This window comes from Mastacembelus armatus, chromosome 2 (genome assembly GCF_900324485.2).
Source record: "Mastacembelus armatus chromosome 2, fMasArm1.2, whole genome shotgun sequence".
Taxonomy (NCBI): domain Eukaryota; kingdom Metazoa; phylum Chordata; class Actinopteri; order Synbranchiformes; family Mastacembelidae; genus Mastacembelus; species Mastacembelus armatus.
This window is the reverse complement of record NC_046634.1, coordinates 5,854,223-5,875,741: the sequence shown is the minus strand read 5'-3', so window position 1 is coordinate 5,875,741 and position 21,519 is coordinate 5,854,223. Positions and strand designations below refer to the sequence as shown.

Below are 21,519 nucleotides of genomic sequence, written 5' to 3'. Positions count from 1 at the left end.
TTTTTAAGTGTGTGTATTGGATTTGGATTACAGATGTAGAAATTACACTTTATCATTTATCTTTTCTCTGTTGCTTATTTGTGGTTGAACTCTCCTTCTCTCGTTTGCATCTGTAGCAGTTGACAATTCATCTCCAGAAACATTCAGAGTGCCTGGTGGAACTAGAGCGGGCCTGCAGGTAGGTGTATTATGTATTAACTATAAAAGAAAGTAATCCAGTGGGTCCCAAGTATACGGGTGTGTTTATGAGCTGCTGAGAATGTGAGCAATATTAATATTAAACAGGTATTTTTGTTATTTCTGGTGTTCTTAAGTAAAGCTTGGCATCCCTCCTCCCTCTTTGCTCCTCAGGACCAGTCGGAAGGTGGAGACTCTGTGTCGGGAGTTTGAGCAGCAGAGGGTTTGCTACCTGCCCTTCAACATCTTCCTCCTGCGACCTCTCCACCGCCTGCTGCACTACAAACTCATCCTGGAGAGGCTCTGCAAGCACTACCCACCCACCCACGATGACTTCAGGGACTGTAGAGGTACAAAATAGGATATGTGTGTGTGTGTGTTAGTGGATAAGGATGTTTTCTTCTCTCCACCATCTCCCTCTATATGCCTTCATACATATATAGTTTTTCCATCTCCCCTTCAGCGGCCCTGGCAGACATCTCAGAAATGGTGCTGCAGCTTCAGGGCACCATGATGAAGATGGAGAACTTCCAGAAGCTTCTCGAGCTAAAGAAGGATCTGACTGGCATCGACGGTCTCGTCATCCCTGGGAGGGTGAGTGTTTTTATGTTAATTAAATGGGAGACAGGACATTTTGATGGTATTAATCACAGATACTGGTTTTATGTTTTTAAACCATTAGTTACCATGTTTATTTTATAAATCTTACTGTGCCCTTGTCCCCTCACATTTTTCACTCTGGCAAATAGGGACTCATCCTACTAATTTTTATATGATTTGTCTTTTTCTCTGTTGCTCTGATGTCATTTATAGCATGTGTGTGTTCGGCTTACAGGAGTTTATCAGGCTCGGTTGTCTCAGTAAACTGTCAGGGAAGGGTCTTCAGCAGAGAATGTTCTTCCTGGTAGGATTTTATGTTTTTCTGTGGAGAGATTTTAAAAAAAAACATAGTGTAGTATTGATAATGGCAAAAAAAAAAACATCCTATACTGTGCTTTCTGTTATTTCCTTCCATCCTCCTCTCAGTTTAGTGATTCCTTGATATACACCAGTCGAGGGATGACCCCATCCAACCAGTTCAAGGTTCATGGCCAGCTGCCCCTCTATGGCATGACGGTAAATAGTCATCCTGCCTTTTTCATTTTTAAACTACACTGCATGTAATACTATACTATGTCAAATGATTGTACCTCCATGGATGAATTCAAAATGCGATGTTGTCCAGGGTTGTATTTGTACATTATTCAAAGTTCTCCCAAAAAAAAAAAAAAAAAAAAAGTGGAAATTACATGTGTAAACATAGTGTGTGTGTTTCGGTTTAACGGTGGCATGTGCTTTTGCAGATCAGAGAAAGTGAGGAGGAGTGGGGAGTCCCTCATTCATTCACGCTGTTTGGACAGCGCCAGTCTGTGGTGGTGGCAGCCAGGTATGCATTTCTACATGTACACTTAAACTAAACCACAATCAGCATACAAATTGAAGAAACTGAATGAAAATCAAAGAGAATAAGGACTTAAGAAAAAGAGCATGAAAACATTCCAAGTACAAAGAAAGGGAAACAAGTGAGCCATTATGAATGGCAGCTACGTGCCTCTAGAATAATAGTTTCCAAGATGAATACAGCTCAGCCTCATTAAAAACGATCTCCCCTCTACAGGACCTCTGCCACAGTTTGGTTTTCCTCTAATTTAATTGGACTTTGTGACCTATTTTCTATTCAGTTATTCATTCACTGAGGATAACGTGTTACCTGTAAAACAGAGATTGTACTGCATGATGTTGAAAAGCTACGAAAGTAGAGGTTGTTGGATTAAAAAACATTAAAAACATTTTACATTAAGTCTCTCCCTCCTTTTCTGTGTGTGTCTCCCCCAGCTGTGCAGCAGAGATGGAGCGGTGGGTGGAGGACATCAGGCTGGCGATAGACCTGGCAGAGCAGAGTAGCAGCCCAGACACTGACCTGCTCTCCAGCAGCCTGTCTGAAAACAGTAAGTCTGCCATCTACTGCGTGTACAGCACATGTAGGTGAACAAATATAAAAATAATTGGTTCCTTGTTTTACAGTCACTCCGTTTCATGCCCACAGCTGGTTCCCCTCTGCTGTAACTTGTTTATTCAGATTCCCCACCAACATTGACTTTTTGTCTTAGTGTCTCTTTTTTATTTTTTACAATCCTCTCACTTTTCATCAAGGATGTAGTTCCATATCTAACCTGCTAACTACATCCTGCACAAACATTACTTCACCATCAAAGCATTGTGGGACTGCCTGAGACGCTGTGGGATCCAGAAACTAAACTAGATGAGTCACAAACAGTTATTTATGGAAACACATGGGATTTTTCACCCATGATGCCTTTTCTTGCCAAAGTCTTCCAGCTGAATTGAATGAGGCACAGGGACTTCACCCTGGACCAGCCAGCTTTACTGAATGGTAATACCTACTTTCATTAGGAGGTCTTTCCCTAAAGGAAACTGATCAACCTGTACTTACAGACTATAGACCAGTTCTCACAGAGAGCAAAGATATTCTCAACCATTCTCTTCTTTTTTAACTGACAGCTGCTTTCAGCACCTCATGAATTTCACAACATTTTTCCAAGTGGTCTTTGATCATATTTTTCATGTCACCTGATATATGCAGGTTCAATCCCCAGCTGTTGTCCCTATTTCTCTTCTTCTTTTCTCTCTTTTCGTCTTTGTAAATGCCTGTCATTTTGTTCAATGAGGCCTCCACCTGGTGACCTTTGGTTTGACGTGCCCATTGTCCTGCAGCTAAATCACCTGCTAAGTACAGTTTTAACTCCAAACACTTAAAGAGTATTGGCTTACGAGTAACAAAAGTGTATTTTTCCCTCCTTTTTTGTGCAGATTGGTTTTAAATTGCTTTGATCGTTGTGTTCTTTGTTCTGTGTCACAGAAGCTTCTTCATGATAAATCTGAAATATCTGGTGTTTTTATGTGTTTGGGTGATTTTGTAAAGTTTTTACAAACATCTTTGGTCTACTGTGAGTTAATCATCATCGTATTTATCTGGCAGGTAAGTTTGTAATGCTAAAAGGTGAAAGTAGTAGGAGGTATGCTCGGTTGGTTGTACTCAACAATTAGCAGAACGCGTCTGTTCAAAGCCAGATTGTTATAAAAATACATCTGAGTCCCATAAAAGTCTCAGTGACTTCAGTGCCTGTGAAGTTTGACTGAGAAAAACACATCAGGAAACCCAAACCTGGTCTCGTGCTGCTCTGGACCCCTCCAGACTTGTTCAGTGAGCAGTACCAATACAGAACATTAGTGAGTCATGTGTAACAAAACAGTCCTGACGATGTTGCAGAGCTTGTTTATCAGTCGTGATGACCTCTATCATTCAGCCACCAGTTCTTCAACAACAACAATCTGCCCCCTGTCTTAAATGCACTACTGGTCATCTCCACTATGGCATTTTGTTCTTGGATCAGTTCATCAGAGGACATGAGAAAATTGGCGTGTGTCACCATTTTTGCCAGCACAGAAAACTAAACATCCTCATGTCATGACAATGGATTTTTGAGTGTTTTGTTCTGCTAACCAGTGTGTTTGACCTGCCCCTCAGAGCTGTCGGAGGACGGTGGAGCAGAGCAGGAGATGGAGGATGAGCTCTGCAGCTCGCGCTCATCTCTGGAGCGTCAGGGTCACCGTGGCAACACCACTGTGCACGTCTGCTGGCATCGCAACACCAGCGTGTCTATGGTGGACTTCAGTGTTGCTGTAGAGGTACCTCACAGTGTTTCCCTGTCTTCTCTCCTCACACATCACACTCCTGCGTTGTTTTGTAGCTCTTGAGTCTTCTGTTGTTGTCCAGTGTGTCCAGCTCTGTGTGTTGCATGTCCTGGTCTTCTTCACAGTCAAAGGACCACTGATCCAATGTCCTTTGTCTTACTTTTCTTCTCATTCCTGTTTGTCTTTTCTGTCCTCTGCCCCTCCATCTCCTCCACCCTCTGTCTGTCCTGTCTCCCTCTTCCGCTTCTCTGTCCACCTGTTTTCATCTCTGGCATTGCTAGAGGCCAGTGAGTCAGTGAGGCCCCTCAGCAGACTTCAGGGGCCCGAGTCTCTCTATGGTTTGCTAGTACAGAACACACTGCCTGTCCTTTAGTGACACCTGCTGGAGTAGAGAGGTACTGCAACAGCCACAGCTGCTGAGGAAATTCACCAGAATCAGATGACAGATACATCATAATGACATGTTTTGATACTGACAACTGTTTTTTACTGTTTTTTGTGAGAAAACAGAATCGAGAGAACATTAGAACAAAAACTTTTGTTGTGCAAATTCTGGGATCAAGACTATTGAATCCTGAATCTTTACTTTACCAACCACCTGGAGGTTCCCCCTGATCAATGTTGTACAATATGGGGTTTTCTGAAATAATGACTCCATTAAATCATCTATTACATGCACTTTAGATTTCTAAACTGTTCTTAACGTGTTTAATGGATTTCAACATTGTTATCATGGTTTTGTATGAGAGAAGGAAAAGAAACAGAGCTAGGTTTCTCTGTTTTACCACTATAATGAAATCAGAGACATTGTTTAACTTCATCTTTTACTGAATTGGTTTTCTTTCTGTTTTTCCCTGTTTTTCCAGAACCAGCTGTCAGGTAACCTGCTGCGGAAGTTTAAGAACAGTAATGGCTGGCAGAAACTTTGGGTGGTCTTCACCAACTTCAGTCTCTTCTTCTACAAGTCGCATCAGGTTAGCCATGACATAGCACAAACCTACTCAGGGATGACACAGTGGTGGGATCAGTACAGCACAGGGAAGAGAGAAAGTTGATCTACATAATATGATTGTTACTTTATGAAACTGAATATGATTCTTACCGTCTCCTGCCTGCCTGCAGGATGACTACCCTCTGGCCAGCCTTCCTCTACTGGGCTACTCTGTCACTGTCCCATCAGAGTCAGAAAACATCCACAAAGATTACGTCTTCAAACTCCACTTTAAATCCCACGTCTACTACTTCAGATCAGAGAGCGAGTACACCTTTGAAAGGTACAGCATCTAGGGTATTGACTGATGGGAAATTCTTCACCCTGCATGTAATCTTTTGTGTACATTATTGACATGTGAAGTCTGTAGAACCTTTCACTTTGACTTTAACAAAAGCCTTTAGTCACAGCTCTTAAATCCAAATATATGCTCTTTGGCTATAAAATGCTGGTTACGTGATTTGTTACTAGCCAACTCAGTTTTTTTTTTAATGTGTACTTTTTCTCCCCTCCAGGTGGATGGAGGTGATCCGCAGTGCCACCTGCTCCGCCAGCCGCTCCCTGCCGAGCACCAGGAAAGACCTTTACTGATGAATCTCCCTCCTCCTGGCTCTGACACTCACCTGAGTGAAGAGCTGGACTTCAGACCACACAGACATCATAAAAGACTCCTGTAATACACCCAGAATCAGGCTGCACTCAACGGGCGCTCAAATCCACATGAATTTAATACCTCTGAATAGCTGACTGTCACACCTTCACCATTACACTCTCTCTGCACCACTAAGTGTCCACCGTGTAATTCATAATGTAATTTAACTTTCTCTTTGCCAAACTGGCAGCAAAAAGTCTTGGTGATTTTTGATTTTCTGTTTGTTCACATGCACACACATGTTGGTTTAGCATTCACACTAACAACCTGTTTTAGCTTTATCATGTAGCTCAAAGACTTTCATAGGATTTACTGGAAATATTTGGGACACTGAAACATGGTTTGTGCACCGTATAGTATTTACTTTTTCACTTTATGATATTTCCTCTGTGATTTATAATATTCTCAATGTTCCTGTAAAACAACACATTTGTGATAAGGTTTGAAAATGTACAATAATTGCTTGAGTAACACCTCAACCAGGATTTACTATACATGGAAAACTGCGCATGTGAACTCAGTCATGAGTATTGTTTTTATTTGTATGACTATATATAATTTGATGAATAAATGTGATGACAGTTTGGACACAAATAGAAAACATCTGTCCCTTTTGTAAAGCAACCGTTTGTACAGTAATATGTTACACTGTGAAAAGTTCTTCCTGTTTTTGTTTTCCTGTATGTTTTGTCTTGTTTAAGAGGACAAGCTGATTTCAACTCTTCCTATGCCAACAGAGATTTCACTGGTTCAGTGCTCCGCATTTCTCCGGTTTTCTGGATTTTACTATTTTAAATAAAAGGAAAAAACTAAACCGGTGAAAAATGACACTGTTCAGTGTAATTTTTAAGGAATTTTAACCAGTAAGTTTTTTGTTTCGCAGCAATGTGTTGCAAAAAGAACATTTCATCATCTGAGACCAGCAAGACAGTAACAGGCTGTAAATTATGAATTTACAGTGGAATGTGCGGAAGGTATGGAGGACTGCTTCCAGGTATCAGCAGAGGGAAAAAGTGTTCAAACCTGTTTAAAGATCAACATTTCAGTGTTTGACAAAGTACAAGTAAAAAAAATGTTAAACTCTTTAGAGGGAACCTACTAATTGTGTCTGGTACACACGCTACCATGTACACACTACTAGATATTCTTCTCCACCTGCTCCGCTGACAATGTATGCAAGCTGAAACATTAGTACATGGTCTTTACTATCTCCTAATGAGTGAGCCACATCAGTCCCGTGCTTCTCTGGTCACATACTTGAGCCCATGATCTCCGTTTGCATCATAGCTCTCGAAGCAGGGCAGTGACGGCCAGTCTGGCTGGTATGTTGTCGTAGTGTACACAAATGCCTCTGTGATCTTTCCTGGTGACAGCGTCTCCCTCCCCTCCATCTGGCTCACTGACTCCTCCACCTCCAGCTGGATCATGGTGCGCTGGTACGTTTTGGGAACGCCTTCAAAGTCATCCAGGAACTTCAGCATCTTGTCATCCACTTTATAGATCTCTCCATGGACTCGCTTGCCCTCACCGGGGATGTTGAGGAGGAAGGGGATGTTGTACTTGCCAGCGATCACCAGTGGGTATTTCTCACTGGTAAGTGCTGAAGCAAGGAACTTAGCCTTTCCATTGTTGTGGTTAAACATTCGGAAGTAGTTTGGCTGTCCCTTCTTCAGGGTGCCATAGACGAAGACACGAGTCATGTGGCTGAGAGAAGGGGGCAGCCACACCTGTGAAATAAAGCAATAAAGAAGTGCTGAGTTCTGCCAAATGTTTTCACTGGCAATGACAACTATTACTAGATCATAGTCAGCGAAGCTCTTGAATGTTGCAGCTGGTTAGGATGAGACTCATTTTCATCTTAGAGTCAATCTCTAGCTATCTCCCGGACCCAGCCATCAGCTAAAGATAGAAACAGTATGAAAGGTATGAAAATGAAGTCTGTTTACCTTAAAAGCTTTTCCGTGCACGGCTCCGGTTATTCGCCCTTAAAATAACAATCAGCCTTACCGTAATAAAGAGAACGGCTCCTAGGTTCACACCCAGGAAACGCTTCATACTGAGGACGTGTCTGACACAAGCGGAAGTCAAATTCAGAAGAGCCAACGAAAAAACAGCAGGTGGCGCTGAAGTGACAGAGAAGAGCCAGCAGCTCGACAAGCCAAGGGGCCAATATAATCACTATAGGGGCCCAAAGTGAATAAGCGGGGCAGTGTCGCCCAGGAAGCGTTCGGGCACTGACCCTGACCCCACCGTTGTTACTATAATTATTATAATTCGTGTGTGAGTGAGCAGAAGCGCCGTTTCTATTATTATTGTCCTTGTATTACACTAATTAACTGAGGAGGATAATTAAAGTAAAAACAAAAGTGAAACAATAATGGAAACAAAAGTCTTAGAATAAAAGGGCGAATTTAAACACAGGATTACACCCATACAAATCTAGTGCTCACCAGAGTAAGACGAAATCAACCAAAACTTATTTTAAAAAAGAACTAAAACAATCCCATATGTATTCCCAGTGATGAACAGGCAAACAGTTAGACATGGTGCTATAAACTAATACTCAATAATTAATCATTCATAATTAAAGGAAGATTTTACTCTTGGCTCCATTAAAATCCACTTAATGACCACAAATAATACAAGGCAATGGAACAATAATATTATCATTGCAACATTAAAGAAACTTACACAAAAGGGTTTAAACTTCATTTATGTGAGCTGCACCTTTTTGATAAAATTGGAGCCAAAAGGACAACAGCCTCATTAGTGGCCATTCAACCAATTTCAGCAACCATGCTGGCTCCCAGTAAACAAATAAAGATTATGACTGTAGCATAATGAGAGCAGTGACGGGGGTCTCATAAACATTAAGTAGAAAACATCTCAGGAGAGGGTTATGTTTCCCCAGACAGGCTCTGTTAAAGACGTGCATTTTTCAGCATGCCTCATTCCCCTGACTGCAGCCTCACCTGTGGGTGCTTGTTGAGATGAGCTGGGACAATAACTCTGCCCAGCAAGTAAAGTGCATCCATCTTTGACTTAAACCGACACTTGACATTCATTCTAACAGCAAACCAGCCTCAAGACTCAGCCCAGCTAATATAGCTCTCACTTTAGTGGAAAGAAGGACAATGACTGATTTAGAAAAAGCAATTAAAAAATTACTGCTGCTGCTCACTCTTTTTGTCTGTCATTGCCAAAGCTAATGAAAGAAGTCAGTTAAAATATAATGTGAAGGATGATGAAAGGAGTAAAATGATTCTGTGGTGGTGTGAACCGTCAAGTTCACTCATTATTCACTCTAATTTCCTGAGATTTACTGATTCCTTTGCTTCTAATTTCCCATCCACTGTAATTTAGGTAATTTCTCTTTTCTTTATCCTTTATTGAGACAGCATATATTTCAGTTCAGATTATCTGTTGAGGACCAGCTTCAGCAACTTTTTCTTTTTCTCTATGTCTGTAAAAGTCTTTTGATGGTTTTTACAACCATCAGAGTTATTCTAGTGGTTAGTTTATATATGCAGAATTAACAACAATTGAGTTTTCTAAAGCTGAAAAGGAGATAAAACAGAAGCACCTCTCTGGCTTTCTCTTTCTCTCTTTGAGGTATATAGCTTTTATGAGCTTGCAGGTTACAATGTGATGTTTTGACGTTGGTTGAAAATCACTAGTTTTCAGACGTATTCGTATATATATATAATATATATATATATAATGTTATATATATATATATAACATTTTCTTTATGTAAAGTCAGAGTATAGAATGAATTATAGCAGACTGTGCAGTGAAATAAAAAGCACAATATTTCTTTTTAAAATGTAGTGAAGCATGAAAAGGAAACACTCATGTAAAGTAAGAGTACTTTAAAATGTACCTAAGGGCAGTATTAGACCAGATCGCTCACATTCATCCATCCATCCATCAACTATACCCACTTATCCTTATTTAGGGTCGCAGGGATCAGCTGGAGCCTATCCCAGCTCTCTGTGGGTGACAGGCAAGGGTACACCCTGGACAGGTCACCAGCAGCGCTCAGCATCTTTAGGGTTAATCTGGAACGACGCTAATTAATTGCTTACGCATGGTGACGTAAGCACGTTCGCAGCCTAGCAGCGGCGAAGACGGCATAAACAAAGACAACAGTAAATGAGCTAAGTAGCTAATGTTTTGTGAGTAAAACACCGAATGTAGTTGCATTCGGCTATTTAAGCAAAGCTGTTTTGTTATACTGGCGCGCACATGTTTTCTTCATGTGGTAACAGGCTCACATGTGCTCAAACTGGAAATAAACGAGTTTAACAAAGTACCGTTATCGTTAGCAACATTAGCTTCAGCTAACTGTTCAGGTGTGTTTATGGAAATCAGTGTTGTTGAAATTAACGTTTATTTGTAACACGTGGTAGCAGCCACTTGATGCACCAGCGCTGGGTGTGCTAGCTAGGTTTTTTTTTAAAAAAAAAAAAGCTGTTTATGCTCTCGAGGGTTAGGTTAGCTCACTATGTCGCTAATTTAGCGTAAGTAACGTTATCGGCCAGCTGGCTAAACAAGGCTGGATCGTGGTGTGACGCCCCAGGCTTGATGAGCACTTGATTGCACCTGGATTCAGACTGCGATGTTTAGCCTGATGGCTAATTGCTGCAACTGGCTCAAACGCTGGCGAGAGCCCGCAAGGTAAGCCTAAAGCATGGCCTGTTACTAAAACTTAGTTTGTGAATATGCATAAATCAGTTGCCAGCACCTCACTGGTTCAAATTGTAATTCATTCATTCATATAATCGTTTTAGGCGTTTTGCTTTCTTCTCAGGTTGTCATGGATGTTTCGTTATTAAAGGTGACATGATGTATTTACTTTCTTCTTATATTTTAGCTTTTTGTACCACTACAGTTGAATAGATACAAAGAAGGGACGCAGTTGTAGCCTACTCTTTTAAAGAGAATCAGGTTCACATCACAAACCTGCTTTATTTTGTATAAAATAATGTATATGTTAAATAATGGTGTTTCAGTGTGGAATGTGGCACGGCAGGGCAGTGGTTAGCACTGTTGTCTCACATCAAGAAGGTTCCAGGTTTGAATCCTGTTTGTTCTGTTTGGAGTTAATATGTTCTCCCCATGCATGGCTTGCTCCCACAGTCTAGACATAGGCAGGTTAGGTTTAGACTTGGTGACTTTAGATTGCCCTAAGATGTGAAGCTGATTGTCTGTGTCTGTGTCAGTCCTGTTAAATCTGTCCAGGGAGTTTCCTGCCTCTCGCCCAATATCAGCTGGGATTGGCTTCAGCATAGGTGTAGGTGATGGATGATGTGGTAGATGATATACACGTGATTGATTTACATATATTAATGAATCAATAATGTGGCTGATCAAGAAGTTAGCCCTAAATAACATAGTCTACAACTTTGATGGTGGCTTAGTTATCAATTGTTTTCAAGTATAAATGCCAAATATTCTTACGTTCTGTGTTATTTCGCCTTAGACTGAATATATTTGGGTTTGGGGCAATGGACTTTTTGACTATTATCTGACATTTTATGGACAAAACCATGAATCTATAAATGGAGAAAAAAAAGCTTCCGACATATAGCCTTAATGAAAATAACTGTTGCAGTCCTAGATGTTTTTTAATTGATTCCAAGGACTGGATACAGAGTATGTAAAACATTGAGTGTGTATCTGCAAGACCAGCAAAATATAATTGACAGTCCTTAACCCCCACGTGGTTCCTGTGAGACACCTGATCCCTTGGATTTAGCCAGAAATCCTCCCCTAATCCCACATCGAGGTCGGTTCAGTTGGTCTCTCTTTTTTGACTTGTTGTTTCGAGGAGTTTGTAGCAGTGACAACAGGTGGTTATGGGTTAGTGGACAGGAGAGCAGACGGTGTCTCACCTTTTTGAAAGTCTGCATCAAGAGCTGCCCAATGAAGGCCAGTTGGCTCCAGAAGACAGTTAGATGGATTGTGCGGTTGATGTCCTTTCGGCGCAAGTGTCAAAGTTAAGTATGTAGCCAGCCAAGCAAAGATTGATGGGTTTATGTGCACAATATAGCTTTCTATATAATTCTATATATTCTTTTTACTGTGGGTCCTTGCAGTTTTTTGCTTCCTTGGTGTGTGTTTACTCAGCAGAGACTGTTCTTTTTTTTGACAGGTCTAATTGAGTCTGTCAGAACTGTAGAAAATTACAGTGCAAATCTTGAATTGCTTTCAGAAAAGTTTGTTACACTTGCATGTTAAAATTTCCACTTCAGTGGTAATTTAAGGTGTCTGGACTTTTGAGGAACCTCATATTGAACAGTGTTACCTTCCCATCTTGCTGCCAGGTGTGTACATGCTGCAGAGAAGTCTAAATATGCATCTGTTATTTTGTCTGTGTTTCTTACACAAGGTTACAAGATGTATAATAATTAATTGTTAGAAAATTAACAAGGTGGTTTTTTTGAACATTACAGTTGGCTTATACCAACACCAGTATGCATTTGTGAGTCTCAGTAAGCTTCAGCAGCTGTTTTATAGCACTTTGGAAGATTTAAAAACAAGATGACGATAATTAAACCTTGTTGTTGCATAAAATATTTATTGCACATTTGACAGTCCCACAATCTGCAGTATAAACATGAACCAATATTGCCCTTTGGACTTAATATAACTTTTAAGCTAATTTACTAATGGTGCTACTAAATATTGTTCATGTTATTTGTGGTGGCTGACCTTGCTGACTCATTCAGTCCACTCTGCAGATCTTGTGTGATCTGATTGTGTTGGTTGTTCAAATTATTAATTGGATTATCTGTGACCCAAATATCTCATGTGCCCTACCAGATACTTTTTTTTTTTTTTTTTTTTTTTTTAAAGCCAGGTACTGCACACTTTGATGCAGGTCACCATTGATTACCATAGATCTTATTCATTTTTGTCCTGTCTTCGTTTACAGGAAAGTGACTCTGGTGATGGTGGGACTGGATAATGCAGGGAAAACAGCCACAGTACGAGGAATCCAAGGAGGTTAGGGTCTTTGTTATTCATTTTAACTATACAGGCTTAGTGTTTTGCAGATTTATCTTGTTTTGAGAAGCCTTTGTAGATAATAGAGACGTGTGTTTGGTGGACCATGTTCTCCATTATGTTTACTTCGAATAATCTGCCTCACTTGCTTTTCTATTCAGTGTTTATCATGTATATCTTACATCAAACTTGACTGATTGCAGTTATGTCTGCTCTTATATTTATCACTGATAATACATTTTTAATAATTTGAAGCATGAGTTGTACTCTAAAATTAAAGGGTTTTAATGGCCTTATGGCATCCATTCTTTCTACTAATTTTCTTTCCTTTTCTGTCTTCCGTTTATCTTATCACTCAGAAAATCCCCAAGATGTGGCTCCTACAGTAGGCTTTTCCAAGGTTGACTTAAAACAGGGAAAATTTGAGGTGACCATCTTCGACCTTGGTGGTGGAAAGAGAATCCGCGGTATCTGGAAGAACTACTACTCAGAATCACATGGCGTGGTGTTTGTGGTGGACTCCAGTGATGTCCAGCGGATCCAGGAGACGCGGGAGACCATGGCTGAGGTCCTGCAGCACCCACGCATTGCTGGGAAACCAGTGCTAGTGTAAGTGCTCTATTAACCAAAAAAATTATGCTATACTCACACTTAAGAAATAAATATATTTATTGATAATATATATTTTTTGAATAGGAAAGGTAGACTGGGCTGCAAATATGTGCATGGCAGGTTTATTCCTGCTAGCAGCTGCCTAATCAGTAATCAGGATACAAAGTGTGATTGGTGCACAGATATTTAAAACTATTTTCAGGTATGCAGAGAGTGTTTCAGTCAACAATCCACAATAAGGACAGAGTCACATTTTTAAGATTTCCATCTGCTGTAACTATGGAACTTGCATAGAGTTCAGTTTTGTTGAGTTTGATAACTGCCCTCGCACCTTTCTCTTCAGAAATCTCTTCTAGAAACAGGAGACAAAATGCAACTTTTTTTTCCCAAAACCACTAACTGCTACTTTTTACTTTGTCTACTTTCAGTCTTGCCAACAAACAGGACCAGGAAGGAGCACTGGCTGAAGCAGACATCATTGAGAACCTGTCATTAGAGAAACTTGTTAATGAGAACAAGTGTCTCTGTCAGATTGTAAGTATTTGTGCACCTGTTGTGGAACGGAATTTGAATGACTATAAGGGCGTTCCTATTCTGTACCACAGGACGGCCTAAGGGCACATGTGGTTTTTGTGGCTTTTTGATCTAAAACAATAAAACCACATGTGAATCATAATTGTTTGTATTCCTCAGTATTTTTTCTAATTTTTGAGGTCTGTCAATATATATTTTTACCCCAGGAGCCATGCTCTGCAGTCCTAGGTTATGGCAAAAAGGTTGACAAATCCATCAAAAAGGGTCTGAACTGGCTGCTTAACAACATTGCAAAAGACTACGAGGCCATTACTGAGCGTGTGCAAAAGGACACGGCCGAGCAGCGTGCTCAGGAGGAGCAGGACAAGAAGGAGCGGGCAGAGAGAGTGCGGCAGATACGACAAGAGAGGTGAGCGCACGAGTGATTAAAAAGATAAAGTCAACACCTGTAGACCAAAAATCACAGTCCTAATGAAAACCTAAAGCCAAATCCTTTGTTGAAGTTATATTAAGAGATATAAAATATTGGTTTCTATGAAACTCCCACCAAATAGTAGAAATAACAGATTGTAAATTTTGTAAACTTGTTCTGTCTGTAGGGAACGCCAGGAGCGGGAAGAGGCAGAACGAGAGGGCAGGCCAATCCAGGAGGAGCCGCCTAATGATGAGAACATGCCCAACCCCTTCCAACCAATAGAAAATGTGATCTCTGAGGTGTGTATCCACTGTGTACATGCACCACGAGGTGGTGTATGAATTTTTTTTTTTTTTTTTTTTTTTTTTTTTGCATTCTTTTTAAGAATGCTTGTTGGAGCTAAAGTTATAGTATATTTCAAAGGGCTTAGGAATGATAGCTTTTGGCTTTCATGTTCCTTTCAGAACAAAGATAAAGAAAAGGAGAGGAAGAGGCAAAGAGAACTGCAGGAGGCAAGAACCAACAGCCCGAAGGCAGATGTTGATCAAGAGGAAGAGGAGTACGATGAAGAGAATGATGAAGACCCAGACGATATCAGACAAATGCAGGAAAATGCCAGTTCAGGTGAGTGATCTCTAAAACCACATTGGAATTTGTAGTTTAGTTTATAAATGTATACAGTGTTATTCCTGGAATAGTTGTCAAGTCTTTGCCTTGCTGATTGAATTCCACCCCATTATTTCGATTACCTGGTGAATGGTTCAACAGTTTTATGAAGTGTGCTTTGTTCTAAGACATTTATATGGAAGTTGTGTCAAAATGAAAAATAAGGATTATTATCTGTTGAGACGTGAGGGCCGTGTGTATCTTTGAACAGGCTTTGCTTGCAGCATGTGGTTTGATTTGCAGCAGGCTGGGAGAAAGGGATGACTTGTTGGTAAATAGACAGCAACATATTAAAACTGTTTTCACTTTGAAAGCAAATGAAACAACCAGGATTTGTTAGCAATATTTAAAAACTAAAAGCTATATTGAGTCAAATTAACTATCTGATATGCTTGCTCTCTTGCTTCACTAAGCTCACTGCACTGAATGGGGACTTGATAAATTAAGGGACAGAGCTAAAACTTGATTAAGATCAGTGATGAAAAATAGTGAACATACAGGAAGAGATATTTTTGTATAGGTTTATATTGGAAAAAGTACTTTTTACTGTATGCCTATACTCCAACCCCTGAATGTGTCTGTACATTCAGTCCCAACAGGTGAGCAAAACAAGAAGAAAACAAGGAAGCTGCATCTGAAGAGAAAGCACAGGGTGGACCCTCTGAAGACAGAGGATGGACCAGCAGAGAGCCCCACCCCTCCACCTCCTCCGGGTCAGTTGCTTAGAAGCTGCTGTTATGTCATTTGTCCCCTTGAGCAGAGACAATGTCCTTAAAAGTACTTTAGTAGCTTCTCACTTAATCTCTGAAGTTTGGAATCCCGTTTTACATAATAGCTAATATTTTAAGTTACTACTGATCTAAACTGAACATTTCCAGGTGCTGCTTTACAGTAAAGGTTTATGACCCAGGGGCCAATGGGAGGCTTTTATTGTGAAACAGCTATAAGACATGCATTGTGTGTGTCACCCAGTTAGCGAAAGTGTAAACAGAACAATGCCTTTCTTCAATAAAACTTCTTCTATGACAAGAAGATCTCAGCACATTTGCAGAAACAGCTACACTGTTGTTGATGCCACCTACCTGTCATTGGCACCTAAAGCTCAGATGGTTGCAGTTGCCTGTTGCTCATCTCAGGACAGGTATACTTAGCTGTGTGGAAGGCATCAGTAGAGCACTTGTCCTACATTTTCATCATTAGTTGTCTAAGGATTAAAGGATGTATAGAAGAAAGTTTGGTGACAAGTCACTAGGATCACTGCCTACATATAAATTGTCAAATGCTTTGTGGTGTTATTGTTGCTAATCCTTCTGAGCAACCTCAAATCTCTAATGATCAGAGTCAGATTAACATCTGGTATAAAGAGGAAGACTGAGCGTCACCTCTGTCTTCTCTTTTCATTTTTCAGGATTTTTCACATTTGTCCTGATGAATCTTTGTATATTTTATGTTTTTAGTGGGATGGGCCACACCCAAAGTCTCAAGGCTGCCAAAACTGGAGCCACTCGGGGACTTGAGACATTCTGGTAAATTGCCTCTGAAGTCTGGTTAAGCTTCATCGTCCAGTGCTAACCAGTGCTAAGTTTCCTACATTACTAATTTTCTTCTATAGCCAATCAGCCTCACTAACCAAGGCTTTGTGGATTCATGTATTCACTTAGTGTTATGACTGCTATGTCCTCTATGCACTAATGTGCTGGGCTGTAATTTGTTTCCACTTTTTGAACTTGCTGTACTACCACAATATTTCATCTTAAAAGATAAAAATACAGTGAATAGTGTTGCTACATTAGTTCTGAAGTGAAAGTCTGGTTGATTTGTTTGTCACTGTGGTGGTAAATGTCTCAGTATGGTACTGCAGAGGAAACACTGAACTTGTTTTGCCTTAAGATGTGTTTTGACTGTTAATTAGTATCACAGACCCACTTTACTGCCTTTTTCTTGTCCTGCATCCCACCAGGCATGTGTATGACTGTGTGTGGATCCTGCATGGTGGCAGACATCTTTATCAACTCAAAGACTTGTCTGTGTATTCATCCACGGTTTCCCTAGAGTACATATCACTGCTTCTTCCACAGCTGCAGCTTTGAATATTTTCAGTCATAGATAGAACATTCATCACCAGTGGCAGTGGTTTGCAACCAAGATGTAATTTACCAACATAACCAAACCTTTTCTCCTTCCCTCCACAGAATTTTACAAGAAGCCCCTCCCACCTGTTGCCAACAGGCCACGGCCTAACGGTGACGCTCATGACATCATTGTTTAACCTCCTTTACTGTTTGACGTTGACTCTCAACCAATCGTGGCTCCCCCCTTTGCTTTCTGTCTCAAGTGAGCAGTGCAGGTAACTTGGGACACGGAACCGAATATAAGTGCAGAGGAGCAGCAACATGGGAAATGAAGTCCTGTGCAGAAACTGTTACATGGTTTCGCAAACTGGCACAATTAAGTGTGAAACACTGAGCCTGACTGAACTGATTTTGTCAGGTTCTGTCTTCGGCTGAACGATGCACATTTGGTGCTGAACTCTTTCCTCTAGAGTAGACTGAAACTTTATTTTTCATTGTTCATATCAGTGTTAGACACTGGGCTTTGTGTCCAACTCGAAAGCTTTTATTGACAAGAATGTAAATATTTCAATTATAACCATGTATATGTTTGTCTGTTGTTGAATAATGGATTTGTATACACACCACCAGTAAGAATGATCATATTTTATTTATTTTTGCACTTTTGTAGTGTAAATAAGAGTATATGATATACCTGAGAATGGATCAAAAAGTTAGAGGTCTTCAGTGGCTTTTCTCAGCTGTGTGCTTTCAGTGAGATTGTTTTTAAAATCAGCAATGTTTCCCTGGTTCCAACAGTGGTGTGTAATGAGGATGAGTCACTTCTTCCATGTTGTGGTTGAAGAGGGTGGGCTGTGGGTGTCATTTGTTACACTAAGCTGTACTGTACATGGAAAAGTGTTACGCTGCATCATGATTGTTAATTGGTCTATGAATGTCTTGACATTTCATTTAATTACAGTTGAGGTTTAATGGATAAGAAAGATTTTTTTTTTTTTTTTTCCTCTGGACAGCAACATCATAAAGGATCATTTTATTGTTAAAATGTAAACATTTGAAAAAGTCTTTGTTTACAGGGCTAAAGTTTTTTTTTTTTTTTTAACGCATTCTGCTGATTACACTGTTTTTTTTTTTTTTTTTTTTTTTCTTTTGTTTTTTTTTTTTTTTTTTTTTTAAAGTGATATTTCTTTAGGCAGGATTCAGCCCCAGACTTGTTTCCTTTCAGGAGGCCCTGAGGTGTAAGCCCAGCTCTGTCGTTCTAGTTTTTCTGAATCCATTTTCATTTGAAAATAGCTGAAGTTGCATGTCAAAGCACAAACACAAATTTAGAAAAAACATAGTTGGAACACTCTGTTGCCCCAGTTTTACCTGTATGTTGGAAGAGGTTGCAATGGGATGAGGAAGAATATATCACCACATGTGTTGGCTCAGAACACATGAGAATATGTGTAGCAAATATCACTTTAAAACTGTTTCTCATTCCCCACCCAGAGTATAACACTCAATATGTTGTCTGAACTAGATCTATGGAAATGTATTTTTTCTACCCAGTTTGAATTTTTTAATGGCACAACTAAAGATGTTTTAAATCGATTCTTTGCTCATTAGACTCAGTTTGTTCTTTGTTTGTTTGCAATGTTTCTGCATTATGTTTAGCTGATGTTATTCAGTCTTACTGGTAATAGTAAACACAGAGGTTATTGTAATGTACTTTTCTAATATGAGGACCAAGTTACATTTGCGTAATGCGTGGCCAGGTGACAGTATTGTAAGGTTAACTCGTTTCCCGAAGTGCACCGCGCATTCCGACTCAAAGTAACGGTGACGGGTCAAAGGTTTGACACACCTACAACTTAGCAATTTACTTAAAAACAGGTTTTCGTCGTGAAGATGAAGAAATATTTTTCCAGCCCGATATTTGAAAATGTTTTCGGAGACTCGACAGAACAATGGTAAGTGTTTTCAAGCCACTTCCTGTGTTTTTCAAACAGGTGCTGACTAATTAGCATTTAAATGAGAAACACCTGGGCGGCACAAACTGACGCTTCATTACTGTTCTCTGCTCTATCGTAAGTTGAAAATTTTACTGTTTAAAATGCTAGTTTTTTTTTTTTTAAAAATTACATTTTAATAATAGTTATTTCTAAGAGACTAAAATATGTATGTTAGTTTGGTAATGGTCCAAATGCTTTGCAGCGGTAATTTTGGGGGTTGAGTTTAAACACCTGCTCAAATGAACCGTCTTATTTGCAGCTGACTAAGAACTAGTCATTCATTTTATTAGGCTTAGGCGTTTTAACTTCTTCATTAGACGTAGTCATGCCCTGGTTCACATGAATATGAAGGAAAAATGCTGAACTGTGGGTGAAAGAATATTTGGGCATTTAAAAAAAATGCAGCTAATATCAAAGTCATTTAGTCCCTGAAAGAAACGGAAAACAAAATGACTTTATTTAAAAGCAAAATGATCTTAAACATATTTCATATTTTCTGCTGAATGTTCATTAGGCTGGACGGCGCAGATTATGTTAATCCAGTGGTCAGTTTGTGGTTAATTAACTGTAAAGTTACTTAATTATCGTCTTTCTAATTAAAGCAGGTCAGAGTTTCAATAACGTGATCAATAAAGATGGTCGACAGTTTGCACATTTATAACAGTAGTTTACATCTTTGTGCTAATGTGTGGTTGGTGCAGCAAATCTACTGGCCACTGTGGATATAGTCAGCTCCTAATGTAATGGTTCTTAGTGGGATGAGATAATCTGATTTTGTATGTTAAATGTATTTTTGTCTTTTCTGCTGTTTCATTTGCTTGTTAGCAAAACAATCAAGCTCTGCAACCCTTTTATTTCTGTTGGGCAGAAAAAAGTGACTTCTTCAAAGTGGTGGATAACACAAAATGTTACACTATAGCAACAGTTTAGAGAATGGGGGGTGATTTAAAACTCAAAGTAATTATAAATAAAGGGCTGATGGGAGTGTGCTGGCATCATCAGCTCTATTACTCCTTTACCTAAAAGACAGCAGGTCGAGAAATGTCTGCTGGGATTTTAAGACTAAAAGAGGAAAATGTAGCCCAAGAGAGAAATGAGGATTATTATTATTTTTCTGTAAATGTATACTGTATTTGACATTTTGGAAATGAGCCTCAGCAATCTGCTTTCCTTTTAAAAAAAAAAACATTTTTGGCTGTTCAAACATCTGTTAGCAGCATCTACAGTCCATGTCACTTGCAACCAGAACATTGCCATAATGTGCTGCCTCATTACTGCTTTCCCTGTTGTCGATATACAGACGGGCTCATTTAAGTGAGTGATGCTATGATGCGGGAGGTGAAGTTCGTGTAGTGATGCTCTGTCCTGCAGGGCCGGCCTGGCAGATGCACTGGTGCCCCTAAGCTGGTGCTTTCAACCATCAATCCCTCCCTCATTATGCTTATACTCTTTGATATTATCAATCTGTGACATCCAGCTTGTTCCAGGAGCAGTTTTGTGATGAAGTGTTGTAATTTACTTCCTTCCCCCCAAATCTACTTGTCTGAATGTGTTTTATTTACTTATTTGACTGAAGATAACACAGAATGCCTTTCAGCAAAGCCTAGAAAATGTAGAAAGAGCAAGTTGAAATAAGCAGGGGGGAAGTTTTATGTCAAGGAAAAGTTAAGTTTCCCCTTTAGGTGGCCTATACAATTGTAAGAATTACACAAACACCCTGAGTTATGAAAGATGTATGATTATATCATGACACTACACTGGATTTCAGTGGTGAAATTGGCATCATTTCTTCTACAATAGGAGTCAGTGTATTGTGCAAATGTAGGTATGATATGACAGGACAAACATGTTTTGCTCTCCATTGCAGCTTTGTTGGAAATATTTCAGTGTAACATCATGTTTAGTTTGCATGCCATAAGAAGAACACTGAAAAGCTATTTCAAGTCCTGTGGTTAAATGGGTGCGCAAATGAAACTAGATGCCTACATGATATACATGACACAAGGTCATACTGGAAGTTTTGATAAGTATAAAAATGAGATGAATCATCAGCTCTGACATCCCTAGATAAGGAAAAAACATCATGAATACATGCAGGAAAAAGGGGAAAACCTCAGGATCTATGTTTTTTGTTCTATCCAATAGCAAAAATACTCTTTAAGGATCCTGGTACTACCAGAACAGTGAGAAGAACTTGTTTCTGTAAAATCAGACTTTGTGACTGTGTCAAAGTACTGTAATAGATGAGAGGCATAGTCTGGGCCTAGGTTACTGTATTGTATATGATGTAAACTGTCAATAGAAAATGATAGTTCTCCTTGGAGGAAGAAGAAAAAAAAAGCTATTACACTAAATCTATTTTAGTGCACACTGTATTGTCGCTCCAGTTAAAAGAGCATTTGTGGTGCTTTTAATTTCACAGCATAGCTCAGAGAACAGACCTAACAGTGCAAGTGGTATATGGTTGAAATGAGAGGTCATGTATGTTGGAAATTTACCCATAAAAGCCCAGTGTATCACAGGTTTCACAAACCATTTAAATATACAGCTTTATCCTAGACCTTATCTCATAAAGTCCCTAAGTGGCATCTGCTGAACGTCCTGGTGCAGTCATGTGACAGTGTCTGAATTTGTGTAAG

General features: G+C 39.7%; 3 protein-coding genes across 7 annotated transcripts in view; 2 read left to right on the top strand and 1 right to left on the bottom strand.

Annotated features, from left to right (window-relative positions):
- The window catches only part of LOC113127144 (FERM, ARHGEF and pleckstrin domain-containing protein 1-like), a 46,044-nt gene extending 40,281 nt beyond the window's left edge, over positions 1 to 5,763 (top strand). For all 3 annotated transcript variants that reach the window (XM_026301431.2, XM_026301432.2, XM_026301429.2), the window contains exons 18-28: positions 117 to 178; positions 352 to 527; positions 641 to 771; positions 1,013 to 1,081; positions 1,204 to 1,293; positions 1,521 to 1,603; positions 2,053 to 2,165; positions 3,767 to 3,927; positions 4,800 to 4,907; positions 5,056 to 5,207; positions 5,440 to 5,763. In XM_026301431.2, the coding sequence (XP_026157216.1) occupies positions 117 to 178; positions 352 to 527; positions 641 to 771; positions 1,013 to 1,081; positions 1,204 to 1,293; positions 1,521 to 1,603; positions 2,053 to 2,165; positions 3,767 to 3,927; positions 4,800 to 4,907; positions 5,056 to 5,207; positions 5,440 to 5,515 (1,221 nt within the window). In that variant the 3' untranslated portion in view covers positions 5,516 to 5,763. The remainder of the gene's footprint in view (positions 1 to 116; positions 179 to 351; positions 528 to 640; positions 772 to 1,012; positions 1,082 to 1,203; positions 1,294 to 1,520; positions 1,604 to 2,052; positions 2,166 to 3,766; positions 3,928 to 4,799; positions 4,908 to 5,055; positions 5,208 to 5,439) is intronic.
- Positions 5,764 to 6,092: 329 nt separating this feature from the next.
- On the bottom strand, positions 6,093 to 7,647 carry LOC113127145 (gamma-glutamylaminecyclotransferase B). 2 transcript variants are annotated; one of them, XM_026301434.1, is made up of 2 exons: positions 7,523 to 7,647; positions 6,093 to 7,303 (listed from the first exon to the last, which is right to left on the bottom strand). In XM_026301434.1, the coding sequence occupies exon 2, from the start codon at positions 7,274 to 7,276 to the stop codon at positions 6,806 to 6,808; it is 471 nt and encodes a 156-aa protein (XP_026157219.1). In that variant the 5' UTR covers positions 7,277 to 7,303; positions 7,523 to 7,647; the 3' UTR covers positions 6,093 to 6,805. The 2 variants fall into 2 exon arrangements, with proteins under 2 accessions (XP_026157219.1, XP_026157218.1); XM_026301433.1 differs by having other exon boundaries at positions 7,584 to 7,643.
- A 2,060-nt stretch (positions 7,648 to 9,707) lies between these two features.
- Positions 9,708 to 17,968, top strand: arl13b (ADP-ribosylation factor-like 13b). Of its 2 annotated transcripts, none has more exons than XM_026302241.1 (10): positions 9,708 to 10,256; positions 12,517 to 12,587; positions 12,947 to 13,196; positions 13,628 to 13,733; positions 13,940 to 14,142; positions 14,333 to 14,447; positions 14,613 to 14,772; positions 15,405 to 15,527; positions 16,272 to 16,340; positions 17,007 to 17,968. In XM_026302241.1, the coding sequence occupies exons 1-10, from the start codon at positions 10,198 to 10,200 to the stop codon at positions 17,081 to 17,083; spliced, it is 1,233 nt and encodes a 410-aa protein (XP_026158026.1). In that variant the 5' UTR covers positions 9,708 to 10,197; the 3' UTR covers positions 17,084 to 17,968. The 2 variants fall into 2 exon arrangements, with proteins under 2 accessions (XP_026158026.1, XP_026158027.1); XM_026302242.1 differs by lacking the exon at positions 9,708 to 10,256 and adding an exon at positions 10,693 to 11,905.
- Positions 17,969 to 21,519: the final 3,551 nt, after the last annotated feature.

Bases quoted from the DNA above. Each gene is read 5' to 3' on its own strand.
- arl13b (XM_026302241.1), top strand. From the start codon at position 10,198: ATGTTTAGCCTGATGGCTAATTGCTGCAACTGGCTCAAACGCTGGCGA. The intron at 10,257-12,516 runs GTAAGCCTAAAG...CTTCGTTTACAG, and splicing joins CGCTGGCGAGAGCCCGCAAG to GAAAGTGACTCTGGTGATGG. The intron at 14,143-14,332 runs GTGAGCGCACGA...TTCTGTCTGTAG, and splicing joins CGGCAGATACGACAAGAGAG to GGAACGCCAGGAGCGGGAAG.
- LOC113127145 (XM_026301433.1), bottom strand. From the start codon at position 7,631: ATGAAGCGTTTCCTGGGTGTGAACCTAGGAGCCGTTCTCTTTATTACG. The intron at 7,304-7,583 runs GTAAGGCTGATT...TTTATTTCACAG, and splicing joins GAGCCGTTCTCTTTATTACG to GTGTGGCTGCCCCCTTCTCT.